This window comes from Diceros bicornis, chromosome 14 (assembly GCF_020826845.1).
Source record: "Diceros bicornis minor isolate mBicDic1 chromosome 14, mDicBic1.mat.cur, whole genome shotgun sequence".
Classification (NCBI taxonomy): Eukaryota; Metazoa; Chordata; class Mammalia; order Perissodactyla; family Rhinocerotidae; genus Diceros; species Diceros bicornis.
Genome location: NC_080753.1, coordinates 22,952,641 through 22,971,867, shown reverse-complemented (window position 1 = coordinate 22,971,867; position 19,227 = coordinate 22,952,641). Strand labels below are relative to the sequence as shown.

Below are 19,227 nucleotides of genomic sequence, written 5' to 3'. Positions count from 1 at the left end.
CATATCACTTATACTTGTTTTTACTTTTTTCAGTATTTGCCCTAGATTTTGCAGTATATATTTACAACTAATCTAAGTCCACTTTGTCTGAGAAAGTTCTTCTTTCTCTGCTTTTGAAGGATGATTTTATAGGTATAGAGTTCTAGGTTTATAGGTTTTTTTTGTTGGTTTTTTTTTTGTGAGGAAGATCAGCCCTGAGCTAACATCCGATGCCAGTCCTCTTTTTGCCAAGGTAGACTGGCCCTGGGTTAACATCCATGTCCATCTTCCTCTACTTTATATGGGATGCTGCCACAGCATGGCTTGACAAGCGGTGCGTCGGTGCACGCCCGGGATCCGAACCTGCGAACCCTTGGGCTGCTGAAGCAGAGCGCGCACACTTAACCTCTGCACCACCGGGCTGGCCCCTAGGTTTGTTTTTTTTCTTTCAACACATTGTCTTTCACTCCACTCTCCTCTTGCTAGCATGATTTCTGAGGAGAAGTCAGATGTAATTCTTATCTTTGCTCATCTGTAGGAAAGGTGTTTTTCTCCTCTGGCTTCTTTCAGGATTTTTTCTTTTTCTTTGATTTTCTATATTTTAAAAATAATATGCCTAGGTATAGTTTTTTTTTGGCTTTTATCCCACTTGGTGTTCTCTGAGCTTCCTGGATCTGTAGTTTGGTGTCTGACATTAATTTAGGGAAATTCTCAGTCATTATTGTTTCAAATATTTCTTCTGTTCCTTCCTCTCTTTCTTCTCTTCCTGGTATTCCCATTACACACATGTTACACCTTTTGTAGTTGTCCCACAGTCCATGGATATTCTGTTCTGTTTTTCTTCCAATCTTTTTTCTGTTTGCTTTTCAATTTTAGAGCTTTCTATTGAGATATCCTCAAGCTCAGAGATTCTTTCCTCAGCCATGTCCAGTCTACTAATAAGCCCATCAAAGACATTCTTTGTTTCTCTTACAAGGTTTTTGATTTCTAGTATTTCTTTTTTGGTTCTTTCTTAGGATATCTATCTCTGCCTACATTGCCCATCTCTTCTTCTGTGCTGTCTGCCGTATCCATTAGAGCATGAATATAGCCTATTAATCGTAGTTATTTTGAATTCCAGGTCTGATAATTCCAACATTCTTGCCATATCTGAGTCTGGTTTTGATGCTTGCTCTGCTCTTCAAACTGTATTTTTTGCCCTTTAGTATGTCTTATAATTTTATCTTGATAGCCAGGCATATGATAGACTGGGTAAAAGGAACTCCTATAAATAGGCCTTTAGTAATGTGTTGGTAAGGCATAGGGGAGGAAAAGCATTCTGTAGTCCTATGATTAGGTTTCAGTCTTTTAGTGAGCCTGTGCCTTTGGACTGTGAACTTCATGTGTGCTTCTTAACGCCTCCCAACTCCCTTTAGATAGGACAGGATGGGTAGAGTGGGCTGGCATTGCATATTTCCCTTTTCTAGGTCAGTGAGACTCTGATCTCTGATAAAACCCCAGAAGGTTAGGCTTTGATTAAATAGTTTCTTCTGAGGGCCGACTTTGTTAAGAAAAAGAGAATACTCTGGCATATTTCAAAACGGTTCCTTTTCTTCTTCCCCTGCTAAAAGCATCAGAGGATTTTTCTCTAATAATCACTGTGAGAACCTAGTAGAACTCCAAGAAATAAAACTCACTAAAGTGTGGAGTCCCCCAATGACTGGATCCCCCTGAAGTTTTTAATCTCAAAACTTGTCCACACTGAGCCTCCAGCAATTCATCAATTACAGTTGAGGTTTCCCTACATCAGCCCTGGTTCCTGTGGAGGTTTGTACTCGTGGGTTTCTGCTCTCATAAGTTGTGATTTTCTGTATTTGTCTGTTGGTCTCTCCAATTTTGGGGGTAGCAGTTTGCCCTTTGACCTTACTTCTCTTGTACATCTAAGAAGAGGTGTTGATTTTTCAGTTTGTTCAGCGTTTTATTTGTTGTTAGGATGGAGTAGCAGCCTCCAAACTTCTTACATGCTGGACTGGAAACTAGAAGTCTGCACGCATCTTTTTAAGGATATTTTCCTGAGTATAGAATTCTGGGTTGATACTTTTTTTACTTTTCAACATTTTAAAGATCTTGTTCCATTGTCTTCTTACCTCTGTTGTTTCTGGTGATGTCAGCTTTAATTAGCATATCTGTGTTCCTTTGTATGAAATATATTGGTTTTCCCTAGCTGCCTTTAAGATTTTTCACTTTCAAAATTTCACTAAAATTTTCACTTTGTTTTTGGAGTTTAGCAGTTTGACTATGATATGCCTAGCTGTATGTTCTTTGTATTTATCCTCTTGGAGTTCCTTGGATCTGTAAGTTGATGTCTTTAACCAAATTTGGGAAGTTTAGGTTATTATTTCCTTAAATATCTTTTCTACCTTGTTTTTTCTACTCCTGGGACTCTAGTTACACAGTACTGTAATAGAGAGACTTTAATTAGTACAGCAGTGCATATATATATATAACTTACTAAATATATGTAAAGCTAATGAATATATATGATAATTTGAATATATTTACATATAGATACATAGTGCATGCTCTAGACATTTTAATAAAAGGGTTGTGTGATCAAGCAAGTGTGGAGCTGCCTGCTTTCGACAAAGCCCTGAGATCTCAGGGATCGTCATATGCTTTCACCAACCTGACAGGCCTTTAGTCTGGCAGTTTCACAGCTGGTACTGTAACTGTACACATTTATCTTTTCTGTTAAATGATGGGGTCCTAGAGGACAAGGCTCTGGCTTTGCTTTTCTTTATAATTACATAAAAATTTAAAGACAGTGGCTCTCAGATTGATGTTTAAAAATCCAAGAAGTTTGTCTGTGAGAGGCAAAGGAGAAGAGAAAGTCATTAAAAATAGGAATGGAAACAGTGGAGAAAAATATACCAGGCAAAAAGTATGATACAGAAGAAAGCTAGAATAGCAGATTTCGTTATCTGACAAATAGAGTTATTTTTTCTACTCTATTTGTAGAGTACAAAAAATAACAGACACAAAAAGACATCCCAATTGAAAAATGGGGAAAGGATTTGAATAGACATTTCTCAAAATGTTCTGGTTGGTTTTGGTTGCACAACCTTGTAGATATACTAAGAACCACTGAGTTGTACACTTTGAAAAGGTGAATCTTATAATATGTGAATTATATCTCAATTTTTTAAAAAATGATCTGTATATTTGACATTAAAGGAAACCTCAGTTAATTCTCGAGGCTCCAAGCCATACAGATTGTTCTCCCACTTTTTTTTTTTTTTTTGTGAGGAAGATCAGCCCTGAGCTAACATCCATGCTAATCCTTCTCTTTTTGCTGAGGAAGACTGGCTCTGAGCTAACATCTGTTGCCAATCCTCCTTTTTTTCCCCCCAAAGCCCCAGTAATAGTTGTATGTCATAGTTGCACATCCTTCTAGTTGCTGTATGTGGGACGTGGCCTCAGCATGGCCAGAGAAGCGGTGCGTCAGTGTGCTCCCCAGATCCGAACCCGGGCCGCCAGTAGCGGAGCGCGCGCACTTAACCGCTGAGCCACAGGGCCAGCCCCTCCCACTATCTTTAATGCAATAAAATTGGGAACAACAAAAGGGTAGGTTAAATAAATTTTATGTTTGGAAACTAGCATTGCTGATGTTGTTAAAGAAAATCACTGAGGAAATTTAGAAACAGAACTGAATAATAAAAACATTTTTTAATTGAGTATTTAGAAGGAAATATAGACCTTTAAAATTCAGTAGTCCTCCCTTATCCATGGTTTCAGTTACGCATGGTCACCCACAGTCTAAAAATATTCAATGGAAAATTCCAGAAATAAACAGTTCATAAGTTTTAAATTGCACACTGTTCTGAGTAACGTGATGAAATCTCGCACTGTCCCGATCGGAGCGTGAATTATCCCTTTGTCCAGCATATCCATGCTGTATACGCTACCGCCCATTAGTCCCTAAGTAGCCCTCTTGGTTATCAGATTGACTGTCTCGGTGTCAGGTTCGGCATAGAATTGGGTACAATCTGCCGTTTCAGCTATCCACTGGGGGTCTTGAAACATATCCCCTGCAGATAAGGGGGGACTACTGTATTTGCCAAGAAAAAAGAAAGTTTAAAAATTGGTTTCTAAGGACTGCTGTCCAGTGAAAGGAATCAGGGCTCCAGAGAGAAATTATTGATTCCAGGGCTGGGACAGGGAAAATATAAAATAAGCCTGGAACATCTTGTGTTACCAGACGGTAAGAAAGTGCTCAAAAAGGAGGGAGCATTTTGAAAAGACACTGGAGCCAACTTGAAAGAGCTCCCAATGGCCACAGCTAAAACAATTTAAGCAATAAAATAAATGATAGTATTAAATTATAACCTGTAGAATAAATAAGTATCCATGAGTCCATGTTGATATAGCCAAATATTTGAACAAATAAACGGGGGAGAAGGAATGTTTTCAGTAGCTTTCTCATACTGAAGAGTTCCAATTAATAAATAAAACAGGAATGAGGTAAATAGAAAATCACCATTAGGCAAATAACACAGTAATAATTGTAGGCAAGATCCACTGGTGAATGCTAAAACTAGTGGATGAAAGTCTGAGGAGAAATAGGATATTGCATAGTCACAAAGTGTCTCCCCAAATATATTTAATTACAAAAGGAACATTAGCAACTTTACAGCAAGGAAACCTGGCAGACATCGTCTTAATGAAGTGAGCCAAGTTAATATTACCAGTAATAAGACGTATCAAATCAGCATCATGTGCCCCCTGTTACAACGCACGGAGAAGGATATAGCATCACTTCTCTGGTAATCCTGCCAAAAATGCGTAACTCATTCTAATCATGAAAACATCAAACAAATCCAAATTGGGACATCTACAAAATAACTGACTAGTACCTTCAAAAGGGTTGTGGTGATGAAAGTCAGGAAAAGACTGAGGAACTGTCACACATTGGGGGAGACTAAGGATACGTGACACCTAATGCAATGTGGGATCCTGTATTGGATCCTGGAACAGAAAAAAGGACCTTAGTGAGGAAATTGATGATATTTGAATAAGGTCTGTAGTTTATCTTGTGCCGATGTTAATTTCCTCTTACTATGGTTAACATTGGGGAAAGCTGGGTAAGGATATAAAGGAACTCTATTAGTTTTGCACCTTTTCTGTAAGTAAAATTATTTCAAAAATAAAAAGTAAATATAAAAATAAACAAGATAAACAGTTCAAGAAGTCAGAAAAAGAATAATTGAGCACATTCAAAGGAAAAAGAAAGGAAATAAACAGGTCAGAAAATGAAACAAGAGTGAAAAGTTGAGATACTGACTCTTTGGAATTAAGCCAATTTTCTGGCAAGACTGAATAAGAAAAAGAGAAGATGCAAGTACATAGAATTCAAAATGAAAATTGAGATGTATACTCACTGCATTCCTTTTGATGACATCATATCTTGAGAAGCTGGGTCCTCTGTGTTACTGTGATTAAAAAGCAAATACTGGGGCTGGCCCCGTGGCACAGCGGTTAAGTGCGCGCGCTCTGCTGCTGGCGGTCCGGGTTGGGATCCCGGGCGGGCACCGATTCACCGCTTGTCGGGCCATGCTGCGTCCCATATAAAGTGGAGGAAGATGGGCACAGATGTTAGCCCAGGGCCAGTCTTTCTCAGCAAAAAGAGGAGGATTGGGATAGATGTTAGCTCAGAGCTGATCTTCCTCACAAAAAAAAAACAAATACCTTGTGGAAGAGGAAAGAAGGTGGCAATGTCCACTCTGATCTAAGATTTGAGATATCGTGCAGTGCTACTAAGTTGTTTGAGCCTAACTATCTAGTAAACAGAACGGTTAACAGTTTCTTTTGATCTGGGGGTGCCCTGAAAAAAACTGTTGAGACACTGGAGATGCCATGAGCCAAGAAAGTTTGGCAACCTCTGAGATATGAGAATTATGAACAAGTAAATTCTAAAAAATTTGAAAACTTAGATGACATGGATAAATTCGTGGAAAAATGATAAGCAACTTGAATACAGTATGAAAAATATTGGAGTGGTGGAGTGGTAATCAAAGATCTTCCCTCCCCAAAATCCCATACCTGGATGACTGTGTAGATGAGTTCTAAATTTTGAAGGAATTAATTCCTTTCTTATGAGTTACTACAGAAAATGGAGAAAGTGAAAACTGCCAAGTATAATCTTGATTTCAAACCCTGATAAATTCGAGAGGAGACATTATAAAGCCATTTCCCTTTATTAATGTAGATGAAAGGATCCTAAATAAAATATTAGCTGTCTGAATTCAAGAATATACTAAAAGAGTGATGCATCATGAGCAAATAGAGTTCAGTTCAGAAATCCAAAGATAGTTCATCTTTAAAACAATTATATGGCCGGCCCCGTGGCTTGGCGGTTAAGTGCGTGCGCTCTGCTGCTGGCGGCCTGGGTTCGGATCCCGGGCGCGCACCGATGCACCGCTTCTCCGGCTATGCTGAGGCTGCGTCCCACATGCAGCAACTAGAAGGATGTGCAGCTATGACATACAATTATCTACTGGGGCTTTGGGGGGAAAAATAAATAAATAAATAAATAAATAAATAAATAAATAAATAAATAAAATAAAACAATTATTAATCTAATTCACCATTTTAATAGTTGACAGAAGAAAAATATGGTTTTCTGATTTGACTCAGAAAAGCATTTTATAAATTTCAGTAATTGCTTATGATATAAATTCTTAGCAGACCAAGTATATATAAGGGAATTTTATGTGAGTATCTGTATATTGGAGTTTTAGAAACTTTATGGACATTTTCAAACATCATAAAAGTAGGGTGAATGATATAATAGACCTGACGTGTACTCATTACTCAGCTTCAGCAATTACCAGTATATGGCAATTCTTTTTAATCTATGTGTGATTAAAACACACACACACTCTTTTTTCCTGCCCTACCAGATTATTTTCAAGCAAATTTGACAGTATGCCTTTTATCAATAGTTGATACGTAGTTTTTTTCTCTACAACTGTTAACATGCTAAAAAATTAACACTAATTCCTTAATATTATCTAATATCTAGCCAGAATTGAAATTGTCCAGGTTGACTCATAAATGTGGATTCAAAGTTTACACATTGTATTTGGCTGTTATTCCTCATTTTTCTTTTAATCTATAATAGCTCCTCTCCCTCTTTCTTTTCTTTTTTTTCCCCCCATTTATGTTACTAAGGAACCATGTCATTTGTCCTATGGAATTTTCCACATTCTAGGTTTGGCTGATTGTGTCTTCATGGTGTTGCTTAACGTGTTTCTTTATTCCCTGTAGTTCCTCTGAACAGGTAGTTAGGCTTGACTAAATTCTGTTATGTGGAGTGTGTGGGAGGGGAAATAATAACTTCATAATTATTGATGTGTACCTTCTTAATTCTTCATATCAAGAGGCACATGATGCTTGGGTGCTTTTGTTTTGTTAAGATTGATCAGTGGGTTTAGGTACCTGGCAGATGCAACCCTTCTAAAGGTCTCCATTAACCTTTTTATGTTTTAGCAGTCACTGATGCTTGCTGCCTACGTCATTTCATTGGGGGTAGCAAAATGATGATATTCTAACTTATCATTTCTATTTCGTTTATTAGCTAGTCTTCTATAAAAGAAACACAGTTTCTCATCAATCCTTTGATTACTCTGAGGTACAGTTTATATAGGAAAGGCAAGATAAACGCTTGATTCTTCCTAGAAGGGCACTTTCTTGTAAATCTACAGTGAACATAATATGTAACAGAGAACCTTTAGATATGTTTACTTTAATATCTAAAGCAAGACAAAGATGCCTACTATTACTGTTACTATTTAACATACTACTGAAGGTCCTTGTCAACAGTGTAAGGGAAGAAGAATAAATAAAAGGTGTAAATGTTGTAAGGAAAAAGATAAAATTGTCATTATGTACAGACTGTATACTCATTTACTCTGGGGAAAAAAACAAAACGAATCAACAGACTATTACAGCTACTTTGAGTTCATCAAGAGACTAAAAATCAGCACTATTTTTTTTCATCATCCTTAACCAATTAGAAAATGAAATTTAAAAAAAGATATGTATGGTTAAAACAAAACCTGTAAATACCTAGATATTAATCTAATCAAGAATACAACGGACTCATATGAAGAAAACTTGAAAACGTCAATACGAGACACATGAAATAATCATGGACATGACAATTTACTCTTATAAGAATGTTATTACTCCAGGGGCTGGCCGGTGGCGCAGGCTGTTAAGTGTGCACACTCTGCTGCGGTGGCCCGGGGTTCGCCGGTTCGGATCCCGGGCGTGCACCAGCGCACGCTTGTCAAGCCATGCTGTGGCAGCATCCCATGTAAAGTAGAGGAAGATGGGCATGGATGTTAGCCCAGGGCCAGTCTTCCTCAGCAAAAAGAGGAGGATTGGCAGATGTTAGCTCAGGGCTGGTCTTCCTCAAACACACACAAAATAAATAAATAAAATAAGGAAAAATAAATAAATTAAATAAATTAAAAATAAAAAAGAATGTTATTACTCCTGAAGTTTATCAATAAATTCCAAGTAATCTCTGTCAAGTTTTTAGCTGGATATTTTTGAGGCACTCCGTCGACTTATCCTAAATGATATGTGGAAGAATAAATAAGTTTGCAAATAGCTAAGTCCACCTTAAAGAGGAGAATAAACAGGAACTTAACCTACCAGATATTAAGACATACCACTAAGTCATAGTAATAAAGTGTGGTATGGTATAAGAATGAACAAATAGATCATTCACACCTATTAGAGAGCTTAGACAGAGACCCAAGGATATGTGGGAACTCTAATATATTATAAAGGTGACACCACAATTAATAGGTAAAAGTTAGATTGTTTAGTAGATAATGTTGGGAAAAACAGTACCTCATTATGTATGAAGTAAAACTGTATCTCTGGGACTGGCCCGGTGGTGTAGTGGTTAAGTTTGGCACATTCCCCTTCAGCGGCCCAGGTTCAAGGGTTCGAATCCCGGGTGCAGACCTGCACACTGCTCATCAAGCCGTGCCGTGGCAGCGTCCCACATACAAAATAGAGGAAGATAGGCGCAGGTGTTAGCTCAGGGCCAATCTTCCTCACCAAAAAAAAAAGGAGAGAGAGAGAGAGAAAACTGTATCTCTGTTCTACATCATATACAAAGATAGGCTTCAGATGGATTAAACACCTAAATGTGGAAATTAAAACCAAAAGCTTAATAGAAGAGAATGAAAAATATTTTTGTGGGGTTGGGGAAAGAACTTCTTAAAACCTCAAAGCACAAAACCAATTGTGTGTGTGTGTGTGTATGTGTGTGTATAAATTTAGTTGAATCAAAATAGGGAGTTTTATTCAACAAAGGACCCCATGGGCAAAATTAATACACAAGTGACAAATGGAAGACAATATTTGCAATGTTTAATACTGTCAAGTGATTAATAACATCTAGACTAGATTATACAGGGAACTCCTGCAAATAAGATAAAGAAAGCAATCCCAGCAGAAAAATGGGCAAAGGATATAAAAAGGAAATTTATACAAAAGGAAACCCCAAAAGCAGTAAGCATGTGAAGAGTTGCTCAAACTTATTAGCACTCAGGGAAATGCAAATTAAAACAGGAAGATATCATTTTTTATATGTCAAGGTGGCACATATTAGAAAACTAGATAAAACTAAGTGCTGATGAAGATGCAGGACTGAAAATCCTTACACACTGTTGGGGGATATGTAGCCACTCTGGACAGTAGCATGGCACTCAGAATAAGAACTTTGCATGTACGTAATTCAACAATTCTGCTCTTGAGTTTATATGCCAAAGAAAGTCTCAAGCAGGTCCATAAGAGAACATTTACAGGGATGTTCATTGCAGCATTACTTGTGGTAGAAAGGTATTGGAAGTACTCCAGGTGTCCAGCACAGGGATAGTAGAGAGATGAAACGTTTTGGATACATGTCGTGGCACATTATAGCGATTAGAAACAGCAAATCAGATGCACCCATACAAAATGAATGGATCATGTTACCAAATTGAAAAAGTAAAGAACAGAATAAGATATATAACACAGTAAGATTTGCATCCATTAAAAATACATGCACTCAAAAACATTCTGCAAGAATATATAAAATAAAAGGACACACAAGAAGCACAGTAGAGTGGTTGCCTCTGAGGAAACAAGAATGAGGATAAGGGGAAATTTAAATATTTTCATGACTCCCCATCTCATTGCATGGAGTTTTAGAGATTCTTTTATTTAAGATATGATCTATAAATGTATCTAACTGGCAGTTTGATGAAAGCAGATGAAACAACTGAGGGCACCGCTGTCAACCCCTCCACCTTGTGGAACTCGTACTCTCCCATCAGAATATCTTATGAACCATATGTGTTATGTGATCATCAGACATACAGACCAAGTGAGGAGACCCATGTCAATCTGTATATTGAACACTTAAGAATGTTTCATTTCCCTTTTAAATTAGTTAAAGTATAAATACAAATACAAGTTCTAATGTCTACTTGTGTCCTAGTTAGACATCTTGCCTTTCTGGGGGGTACATACGTATGTACCACTTTGAAGACCCTTGGCCTGAAACACCTGTTTGGAGGAAGTTATTTGAAATCTCAAGATATATCTTAAGAAGTCATAAAATTTTAAATCTATTACATATATGTCTGTGTGTTTTAATTTAAAATCTATATTAAATACCTTTATAAAATATAAAATCCCCAAATCTTTGGGGGAAGGTACCATTCTAGTAATAATATGCCTTCAAAGACTCCCAAGTACACATCCAGTATGAGAAGCAGGTTCTTAAGCTGACTTCACTGATCAAAAATCTTACAGATCCTTGGGAATAATATTTCCTTCCTTCTAACAGCAAGGCACTTGACTGTTCTGGCTCTTCTAGGATGGATTCCAATTTGAAATATTATGTTGTGAAATATACAGTTATTTTATGACACTCTGATTTTTTTTTTTTTTTCCTTTAACTTTACAGAGACTGTGCAGTTGATCCAACTTGTGTTTTATGCATGGAGTGCTTTTTGGGAAGTATTCACAGAGACCATCGATATAGGGTTAGTAATGTCCAGATAATAACTATACCCAATATTGAATTTTATACTAGATACTTTTCTGCCTTTTTAAAATTCCAAAATTTAACACCAAAATGGGGGAGAGTGATTTAAGAATTGTGTTATTTAAACACCATTAAACCTATGATGGCAGTATAGAAATGAGTTATGAATCCAGACTTCTTGGAACACATGGTTTAAGAAAGACAACACATATTATCAGCTCCCGCATGTTGGCTTTCAACTAGTTTGTTTTGCCATTTTTTATAATATTTATTATCTTCATAATTCAATGCTTACCAAGAGGGTTATGAAAAATTAGAAGATAAAGCTGAGAGTTAAAAGTGTGAGAGAGGTTGAGAAGGGAGGATGTGTGAGAAAATGGGTAAGGAAAGTGACAGGATTATACAGTTAAGAAATGCTCTATCTATTGGTCATCTTCTACAGAAGATTTGTCATTTCTTGATATTTAAGAGGCATTTACTACAATGTAGAAGAAGGCCCAACTCTAGAACATAAGACCCACCAAGTTTATTATTATTATTTGTGTGTGTGTGAGGAAGATTAACCCTGAGCGAACATCTGTTGCCAATCCTCCTCTTTTTTGCTGAGGAAGATTGGCCCTGTGCTAACATCGGTGGCCATCTTCCTCTACATTATATGTGGGACGCCTGCCACAGCATGGCTTGGTAAGTGGTGCATAGGTCCATGCCCGGGATCCAACCTGCGAACCCTGGGCTGTGGAAGTGGAGCGTGTGAACTTAACCACTACGCCACCAGGATGGCCCCCCAATTTTATTATTTTTCCACTGCTGTAATGCAGTCAGTACTTTTCTGAAAATCAGGTATGTTTGCTTTTTAAGTCAGAGATACAGGCACAGACAGATTATTGCTAAGCCTGTCCTGGTTCCTCTACTGGAAATTGAACATTCAGAAATTAGGGAACTGTTAGTAGCTAGAACTTTTTACCCTAATCTCAAATAAAATGGTAGGTAAGGAATATTGCAATCTTCTTATTAATTCAGGAGCCCTGTTGGTTCAGGACTTTTCCACCTGTTTGTTTTTGTGCCCTCTACCCAAGTATTGATAATAATGGACTAAAACATAAAATAAATTAATAATAATAACAGTGATATTAATGGACTAAAACAGCTACAAAATTGGACTCGGGTATTTTTGTATGTTCTCTTTGTTTTCATAAATCAATAAGAAAATCCCAGTTTCCTTTGAGCTGTTCTGCTTACCTTTGGTAACCAGAACAAGCATAAAAGCAATAGGCTGCCTGCCCATGTTTCTTGGCATATATCTTTGCAGCCCCTGGGAATAACTGTCATTTGTGGATTTACATGAATAATATTGTGATATAGAACACACGCAAATACTTTCTGTGGGCAAAATATAGTAGGGCTAACTTTAAAATTTGCATCTAATACCCATTGCTAAACTCTCTCACACAGTATTTTTAAAAAGCAGAATTTTCAGTGTACCAATTATTAAATGATAGGTTCTGTCTTGCCAGATTCCTTGAATCATTGCCGTATCTTAAGGAAGTATAGGGCCAGCCCCGTGGCTTAGCGGTTAAGTGCGCGTGTTCCGCTGCTGGCGGCCCAGGTTCGGATCCCGGGCACGCACTGACGCACCGCTTCTCCGGCCATGCTGAGGCCGCGTCCCACATACAGCAACTAGAAGGATGTGCAGCTATGACATACAACTATCTACTGGGGCTTTGGGGGAAAAATAAATAAATAAATAAAATCTTTAAAAAAAAAAAAGGAAGTATGAATAATTCTTTAACCCCGCAGGTGGTGAAAAGTATTTATGACCATACGGTCCACTTTTGTATTTCCGAAGCTGCTTTCCTTTTCAAAGAATGCTATTTAGAGAGTGTTAGAAAAGAAAAATAAACTGTTTCTATAGCTTTTCTTGGTCACTTTCTCTAATGCAGCTGCAGGACTCTTGTTAGACTTGCCTAGGGGACAGCAGCTGTAGGGATCTTTATGACTCTTGAATCTGTTATATTAGCACTGTAACCTGGTAGCATAGATACCAGCATTATACCAATTTAGCCAAAACCCAGCAGAAAAACCTTCGTGATTTTCCTAATTAAGGAAGCCTTGTAGGTGGATGTATTTTACCTCTTTAAAATATCTGTAGTTTACTAGACACTACAAAGCAGCTTATTTTATTTTGAAATCACTTAAATTAGCCAATAGGCTTATTTTTAAAAAAAAGCTTTTTTTTACATTGAGAGGTTTGACATTTTATTTAATTTTATCCCTCCAAAGAAATTAAACACTTGAGCAATGTTATTTCCTTAGTGCTTGATATTCTTATTTATAATCTGATAGCCCTCCGTAAATACTTATTGACAAGATACTTTACAATTTTTTTTCAAGATGACAACATCAGGAGGTGGAGGTTTCTGTGACTGTGGTGATACTGAAGCTTGGAAAGAGGGTCCTTACTGTCAAAAACATGAACTTAACACCTCTGAAATTGAGGAAGAAGAGGTAAAAACGTTTTCACAAAGTTGTTTTTAAGGAACTACTATTTTAGCCATGAGTTTGAATTATTTTCAGACATAGAAATTAGGATATAATACGAGAAATTGATAAGCAAAATAGGCCTGTCACTGTTAACAATGACCAAGTATACTTTGAAAGTTCTTTGTGTTTTATGGATGCCATGCCATTGCTAGTAGTACACACTTGAAGTTCTGGAAATTTAGTTTAATTTGGACTTATTTGTTTGAGATTTTGTTTTATTTTAAGCGTATATGAGGTTTTTTTAAGTCCTCATTTATTATTGAAAGGATTATTTTTCCTATTTGTGTAGACCAGTTAATTTAGTTGATTTCTGTACTGACTAAAACTTTGTAGGCCAGATACCTTTCTCTTCTAGAGCCATACATGGCAGCCAATCCTAAACATCGTCTCCTGGTAAATAAATGTCATTGGATATGTGGCACAGCTCAGTACAAATTGTACTCACTCCAGGTGTGAATATGTGCCTTTTAAAATTATTGTTGATCCTGTATTATTTTTCTCTAAGTAATACTTATAATGATATAGTGGACTCACAGTAAATAAATACTTGGATCTCTGCTGCTGTTTGTGACAATTTGGTGTTTGATTCGAGATCCTTATTTCAGATTTTATTTTTAAATGGCAGAGAGGTGGGTACATTCAAAGTACTACTGCATTGTTGGTAGATCTGATAAAGATTTGAGGCAAGTGGACATTAATAGTCCTTCCTGGTATACATACCTTACAGGTCTCAAATATTTTAACAGAATGACCAAGACTTTATGGTGTAGGACAGTGTCTTTTAGATTGTATTCTGCTGTGTTGTGGACAGATCAAAATTTGTGCATAATGATTTGATGCAATGGAAAACATATTTTGTTTGTGTTTCATTTGCTTTGTGCAGGTGTTCTAGGATTTGCTGCAGAGAGACACCAAGTGGTCAGGGTTTCAGATTTCTCCACTTCTATGGAAGCAGCTCCGTTTTTATTTTTTTTAAATATTGGATTGGACTTCCATACATAAAAATGCAAGGCAAAGATATATTTGAAAAAAAGAATTGTGCTTTAAAAAAAATTGAAAGCTTAATATAAAACTTTAGGACTATGGAAGAAAATATTTGCAAATCATGTATCTAATAAGGGTCTAGTATCCAGGATATATATCTTACAATTCAATAAAAAGACAAACCACCCAATTAAAAATAGGCAAAGGACTTGAATAGACATTTCTCCAAAAAAGATGATACAGATGACCAGCAAACACATGAAAACATGCTCAACCTCAGTAGTCATTAGGGAAATACAAATCAAAATCACAAGGAGATACCACTTCATACCCAGTGTGGTGGCTGTAATCGAAAAAAATGGAAACTAAGTGTTGGCAAGGATGTAGAGACATTGGAACCCTTGTACATTGCTAGTGGGAATGCAAAATGATTCAGCGCTGTGGAAGACAGTTTGGCTGTTCCTCAAAATGTTAAAACATAGAATTGCCATATAAGTCTATAATTCCACTCATAGGTGGAAAGAATTGAAAATTCTTATTTTCCAAAATTTCCAAAATTCTCCAAAAGAATTGAAAATAAGTAGTCATGTGTCGCTTATAGACGTTCTGAGAAACTCATCGTTAGATGATTTCATCATTGTGCAAACATCATAGAGTGTACTTACACAAACCTAGATGGTATAACCTACTACACACCTAGGCTATATGGTACTGATCTTATGGGACCACAGTCTGTTGTTGACCGAAACTGCGTTATGTGGCACATGACTGTATTCAAATAAGTATGTGCACATGGGTGTTCGTAGCAGCATCATTCACAAAAGCCAAAAGGTGGAAACAGCCAAAATGTGTATCAGTGGATGAATGGATAAACAAATTGTGGTCTATACATACAATATAATATTACTCAGCCATAAAAAGGAATGAAGTACTGATATGTGCTACAGCGTGGACGAACCTTCAAAACATTATGCTGAGTGAAAGAAGCCAGACACAAAAGCTCAAAAAGTGTGGAAATGGAAAGTATGATTCCATTTATATGAAATATACAGAATAGATCAATCTGTAGAGACAGAACACAGACTGGTGGTTGCTAGGGGCAAGGGAAGGGGAGAATGGGAGAAAACTGCTTAATGGGTAAGGGGTTTTACTTGGAAGTGATAGAAATGTTTTTGGAACTATACAGAGGTGGTAGTGGTACAGCGTTATGAATGCAGGAAATACCACCAAGTTGTTCACTTTAAAATGGTTAATTTGGGGCCGGCCCCGTGGCTTAGCGGTTAAGTGCGTGCGCTCCGCTGCTGGCGGCCCGGGTTCAGATCCCGGGAGCGCACCGACACACCGCTTCTCCGGCCATGCTGAGGCCGCGTCCCATATGCAGCAACTAGAAGGATGTGCAGCTATGACATACAACTATCTACTGGGGCTTTGGGGGAAAAAATAAATAAATAAATAAAATTATTAAAAATAAATAAATAAAATGGTTAATTTTGTGTCCTGTCAGTTTCACCTCAATAAATTATTTAAAAAGAAAAACTTTAGGACTTCTAGTACCTTTTTATCCTTGTTTTAATGTAGACTTAAAATAGTTTTCTAAGAAAAATCATGAAGCTGCCTACAGTTGCTCTGTGGGCTTTATCCTCATACTATCAAATAGTGCAAACTTTGGTTAATTTCCTCAATTTTAAGAAGGTGCCAGCAAGATTACCTGCCTGACTGAAATTATATGGTCCTGCCTGGAGAATATATACTCCAGCAACTTGACAGAGAATGAAACTTCCAGACTCTGTCATTTAATTCCTATTTGAGAATTCAGTTAAGAGAAATGAAGTCTTCAAGGATGAGACTATAAGATATTAAAAAGATAGCATTGTGTTTAGCATACCTGGTCTCCACTCACTAAATTCATGTATATTTGTAGGTTTTCTATATTTTATGCTTGAAATGGAAGAGAGATGTACTTTTTCAGTCTGTTATAGAATTGTTTTTATTTTTGAACGTAATTTCTTTTATTATACATTTAGCCCGCATCTTAAGAAAAAGTTCGGAAAAACTTGATAATATACTTGTGTAGGGATAGTGTTTAGAAGTTCCACAGGTCTTCTTAACTCTTGGCACTTGGGGTTGGGCATTTCTTCATTGTGTAGGACGGGCGTCAGCAAACTATGGCCAGATCTTGTCTGCAACCCGTTACTGGCACCACCATAAGCTAAGAATGGTTTTTATATTTTTATTTATTTATTTTACCGTTTATATCATTTCAGTAGCTGCTGCTGTTTTACATACATTTCAGTACTTTTTTTTCTTTTAGGAATATTGGCCCTGAGTAACATCTGTTGCCAATCTTTCTCTTTTTTCTTTTCTCCCCAAAGCCTCAGTACAGGGCCGGCCCCGTGACTTAGTGGTTAAGTGCGTGTGCTCCACTGCTGGCGGCCCGGGTTCGGATCCCGGGCGCGCACCGACGCACGGCTTCTCCGGCCATGCTGAGGCCGCGTCCCACATACAGTAACTAGAAGGATGTGCAGCTATGACATACAACTATCTACTGGGGCTTTGGGGGAAAAAAATAAATTAAAAAAAAAAAAAGCCTCAGTACACAGTTGTATATCCTAGTTGTAGGTCCTTCTACTTCTGTGTGGGATGCCACCTCAGCATGGCTTGATAAGCAGTGAGTAGGTCCGCACCCAGGATCCGAACTGGCGAACCCCGGCCACCAAAGCAGAATGTGTGAACTTAACCGCTATGCCACCGGGCCGACCACCTATATTTTTAAATAATTGGAAAAAGTATTTTGTGCCGTGTGAATATGATGTGAAGTTCAAATTTCAGTGTCCATAAATAAAATTTTATTGCAACGCAGCCACGCTTAATTGTTTATGTATTGTATAGCTGCTTTTCTGCTACAACAGCAAAATTGAGTAGCTACAACAGAGACCCTATAGCCTGCAAAAACTAAAATACTTGCTGACTCTTTACAGAAAGTTTGCTGACCCCAAGTATACACTGTCATAAGCATTGTGTTTATTATACCTGATTCCAACTCATTAAATGGCAATAGCATCTGCCATCACTATAACAACAATAAATGCCCAACCAGGTTTCCACATGGGCCTTCGGGCATGGGGGTGAGTAGGGAGGCTGGTGGGATGGTACCTCTCCTAGTGCCATATACTATATATATACTATATATAGTGTCTCCTTTGTTGATCTTCATGTGAACCATAAGAATTTCTCTTAGGTCTCTGCATTAGGAAATATGTTTCTCTTGGTGTGAGCCTGATAACTGATTGTGTTTTCTTTTGTTGAGGCTTCTGGGAAACAGAGCCTGTCTGTCGTAGCTGTATGGAAATTTATATGATCTGCATTTATAAACAGATGTTATCTTGACTTCAATTTATCTTCCTATCTTTATTTTCATTTTTCCTGCTTTGTACATCTATTTTTTAATACTATTTTATTACACTGGATGTAATAAAAGTTTTATAAAAAATAAAACTTAAGGTTGTATTCTTAAGTTACTGTAAATCCCTTTTGGGATGAAATTTAATTCAGTAACAAATATTAAATGAATGAACAACCTCAGTGAAGATTTTTTTATCTGAAATTTTCACTTAGCAATGCTGTTCTCATCTCATCTGAATGCAGATTAGTGATTATTAATCACTAAATATTATGCTAAGTTCTGTACTTGGTTTATCTCATTTAATTCTCAGAACAGCCCTGGAAGATAAATACTACTGTTACCAATATTTTATAACTGCAGAAGCTTGAGTTTTAGAGACTGAGAAACTTGCCCAACGTGTCCCACACAGTAAGTGCTGGAGCTGGGCTTTAAACCTAAGTAGTATAGACTCCAGTAACGAACTGTTTGATGGTGCACTGTGCTGGTTTTTAAAAACATTTTTAGCAGGGGAATTGTTTTTAAGTAAAGTTCTAATTAAAAAATCACAATAATAAAATAGATAAAAGTGGTATTATTAATGAATTTATTTTTTATAAGTTGAAATGTATCTTATTTACTTGTTAGAAATCAATTCATGAAATAAATGAGGTTGTTTTGATGACTGTTTGGTTTCTAGTTTATTTCTAGTTTTAGTTGGGCAGTGCAAAAGGGTTCCTGGACCCAATTCCAACGTGTGTGTAGAGGCTTCCGACAAGCAGTTCTTGGATGCCAGCAGGGTGTCCGAGAATTCAGCTCAATTCTGACATAATCTACCCAGAGATAGAATCAGATTCCACAGGTAAAGGGCACAGTCCCACGAGACCGCCCTCCACTTCAGGCGCCAGTCTCAAGCTCAGGTGCTTCTGACTGACCAGCTACATATTGCAGGTTCCCACCACCCACTCCAGCTCAAGTTCCATTAATTTGCTAGAAAGGCTCACAGAACTCAAGAAAACCTGTTTACTCACTGGGTTACTGATTTATTGCAAAGGATATTAAAGGATACGAATCAACATCCAGATGAAGAGATACATAGGGTGAGGTCCCAAACAAAGGAGCTTCCGTCTTCGTGGATCTTGGGGTCCGGCACGGTGACACTTGGAAGCATCCTGGTTCCCCAGTGTGAAAAGTCTCCCATAAAAGGGCCAACAAGCTGTCCTTTTGGGTTTTTATTGAGGCTTCGTTAGTA

General features: G+C 37.4%; 1 protein-coding gene across 6 annotated transcripts in view; it reads left to right on the top strand.

The window, feature by feature from the left end:
- Positions 1-19,227, top strand: part of UBR2 (ubiquitin protein ligase E3 component n-recognin 2) — a 114,684-nt gene that overhangs the window by 21,738 nt on the left and 73,719 nt on the right. For 5 of the 6 annotated variants that reach the window (XM_058554367.1, XM_058554365.1, XM_058554366.1 and 2 more), the window contains exons 3-4: positions 10,991-11,069; positions 13,463-13,576. In XM_058554367.1, the coding sequence (XP_058410350.1) occupies positions 10,991-11,069; positions 13,463-13,576 (193 nt within the window). The remainder of the gene's footprint in view (positions 1-10,990; positions 11,070-13,462; positions 13,577-19,227) is intronic. The other variant, XM_058554368.1, reaches the window with a different exon arrangement.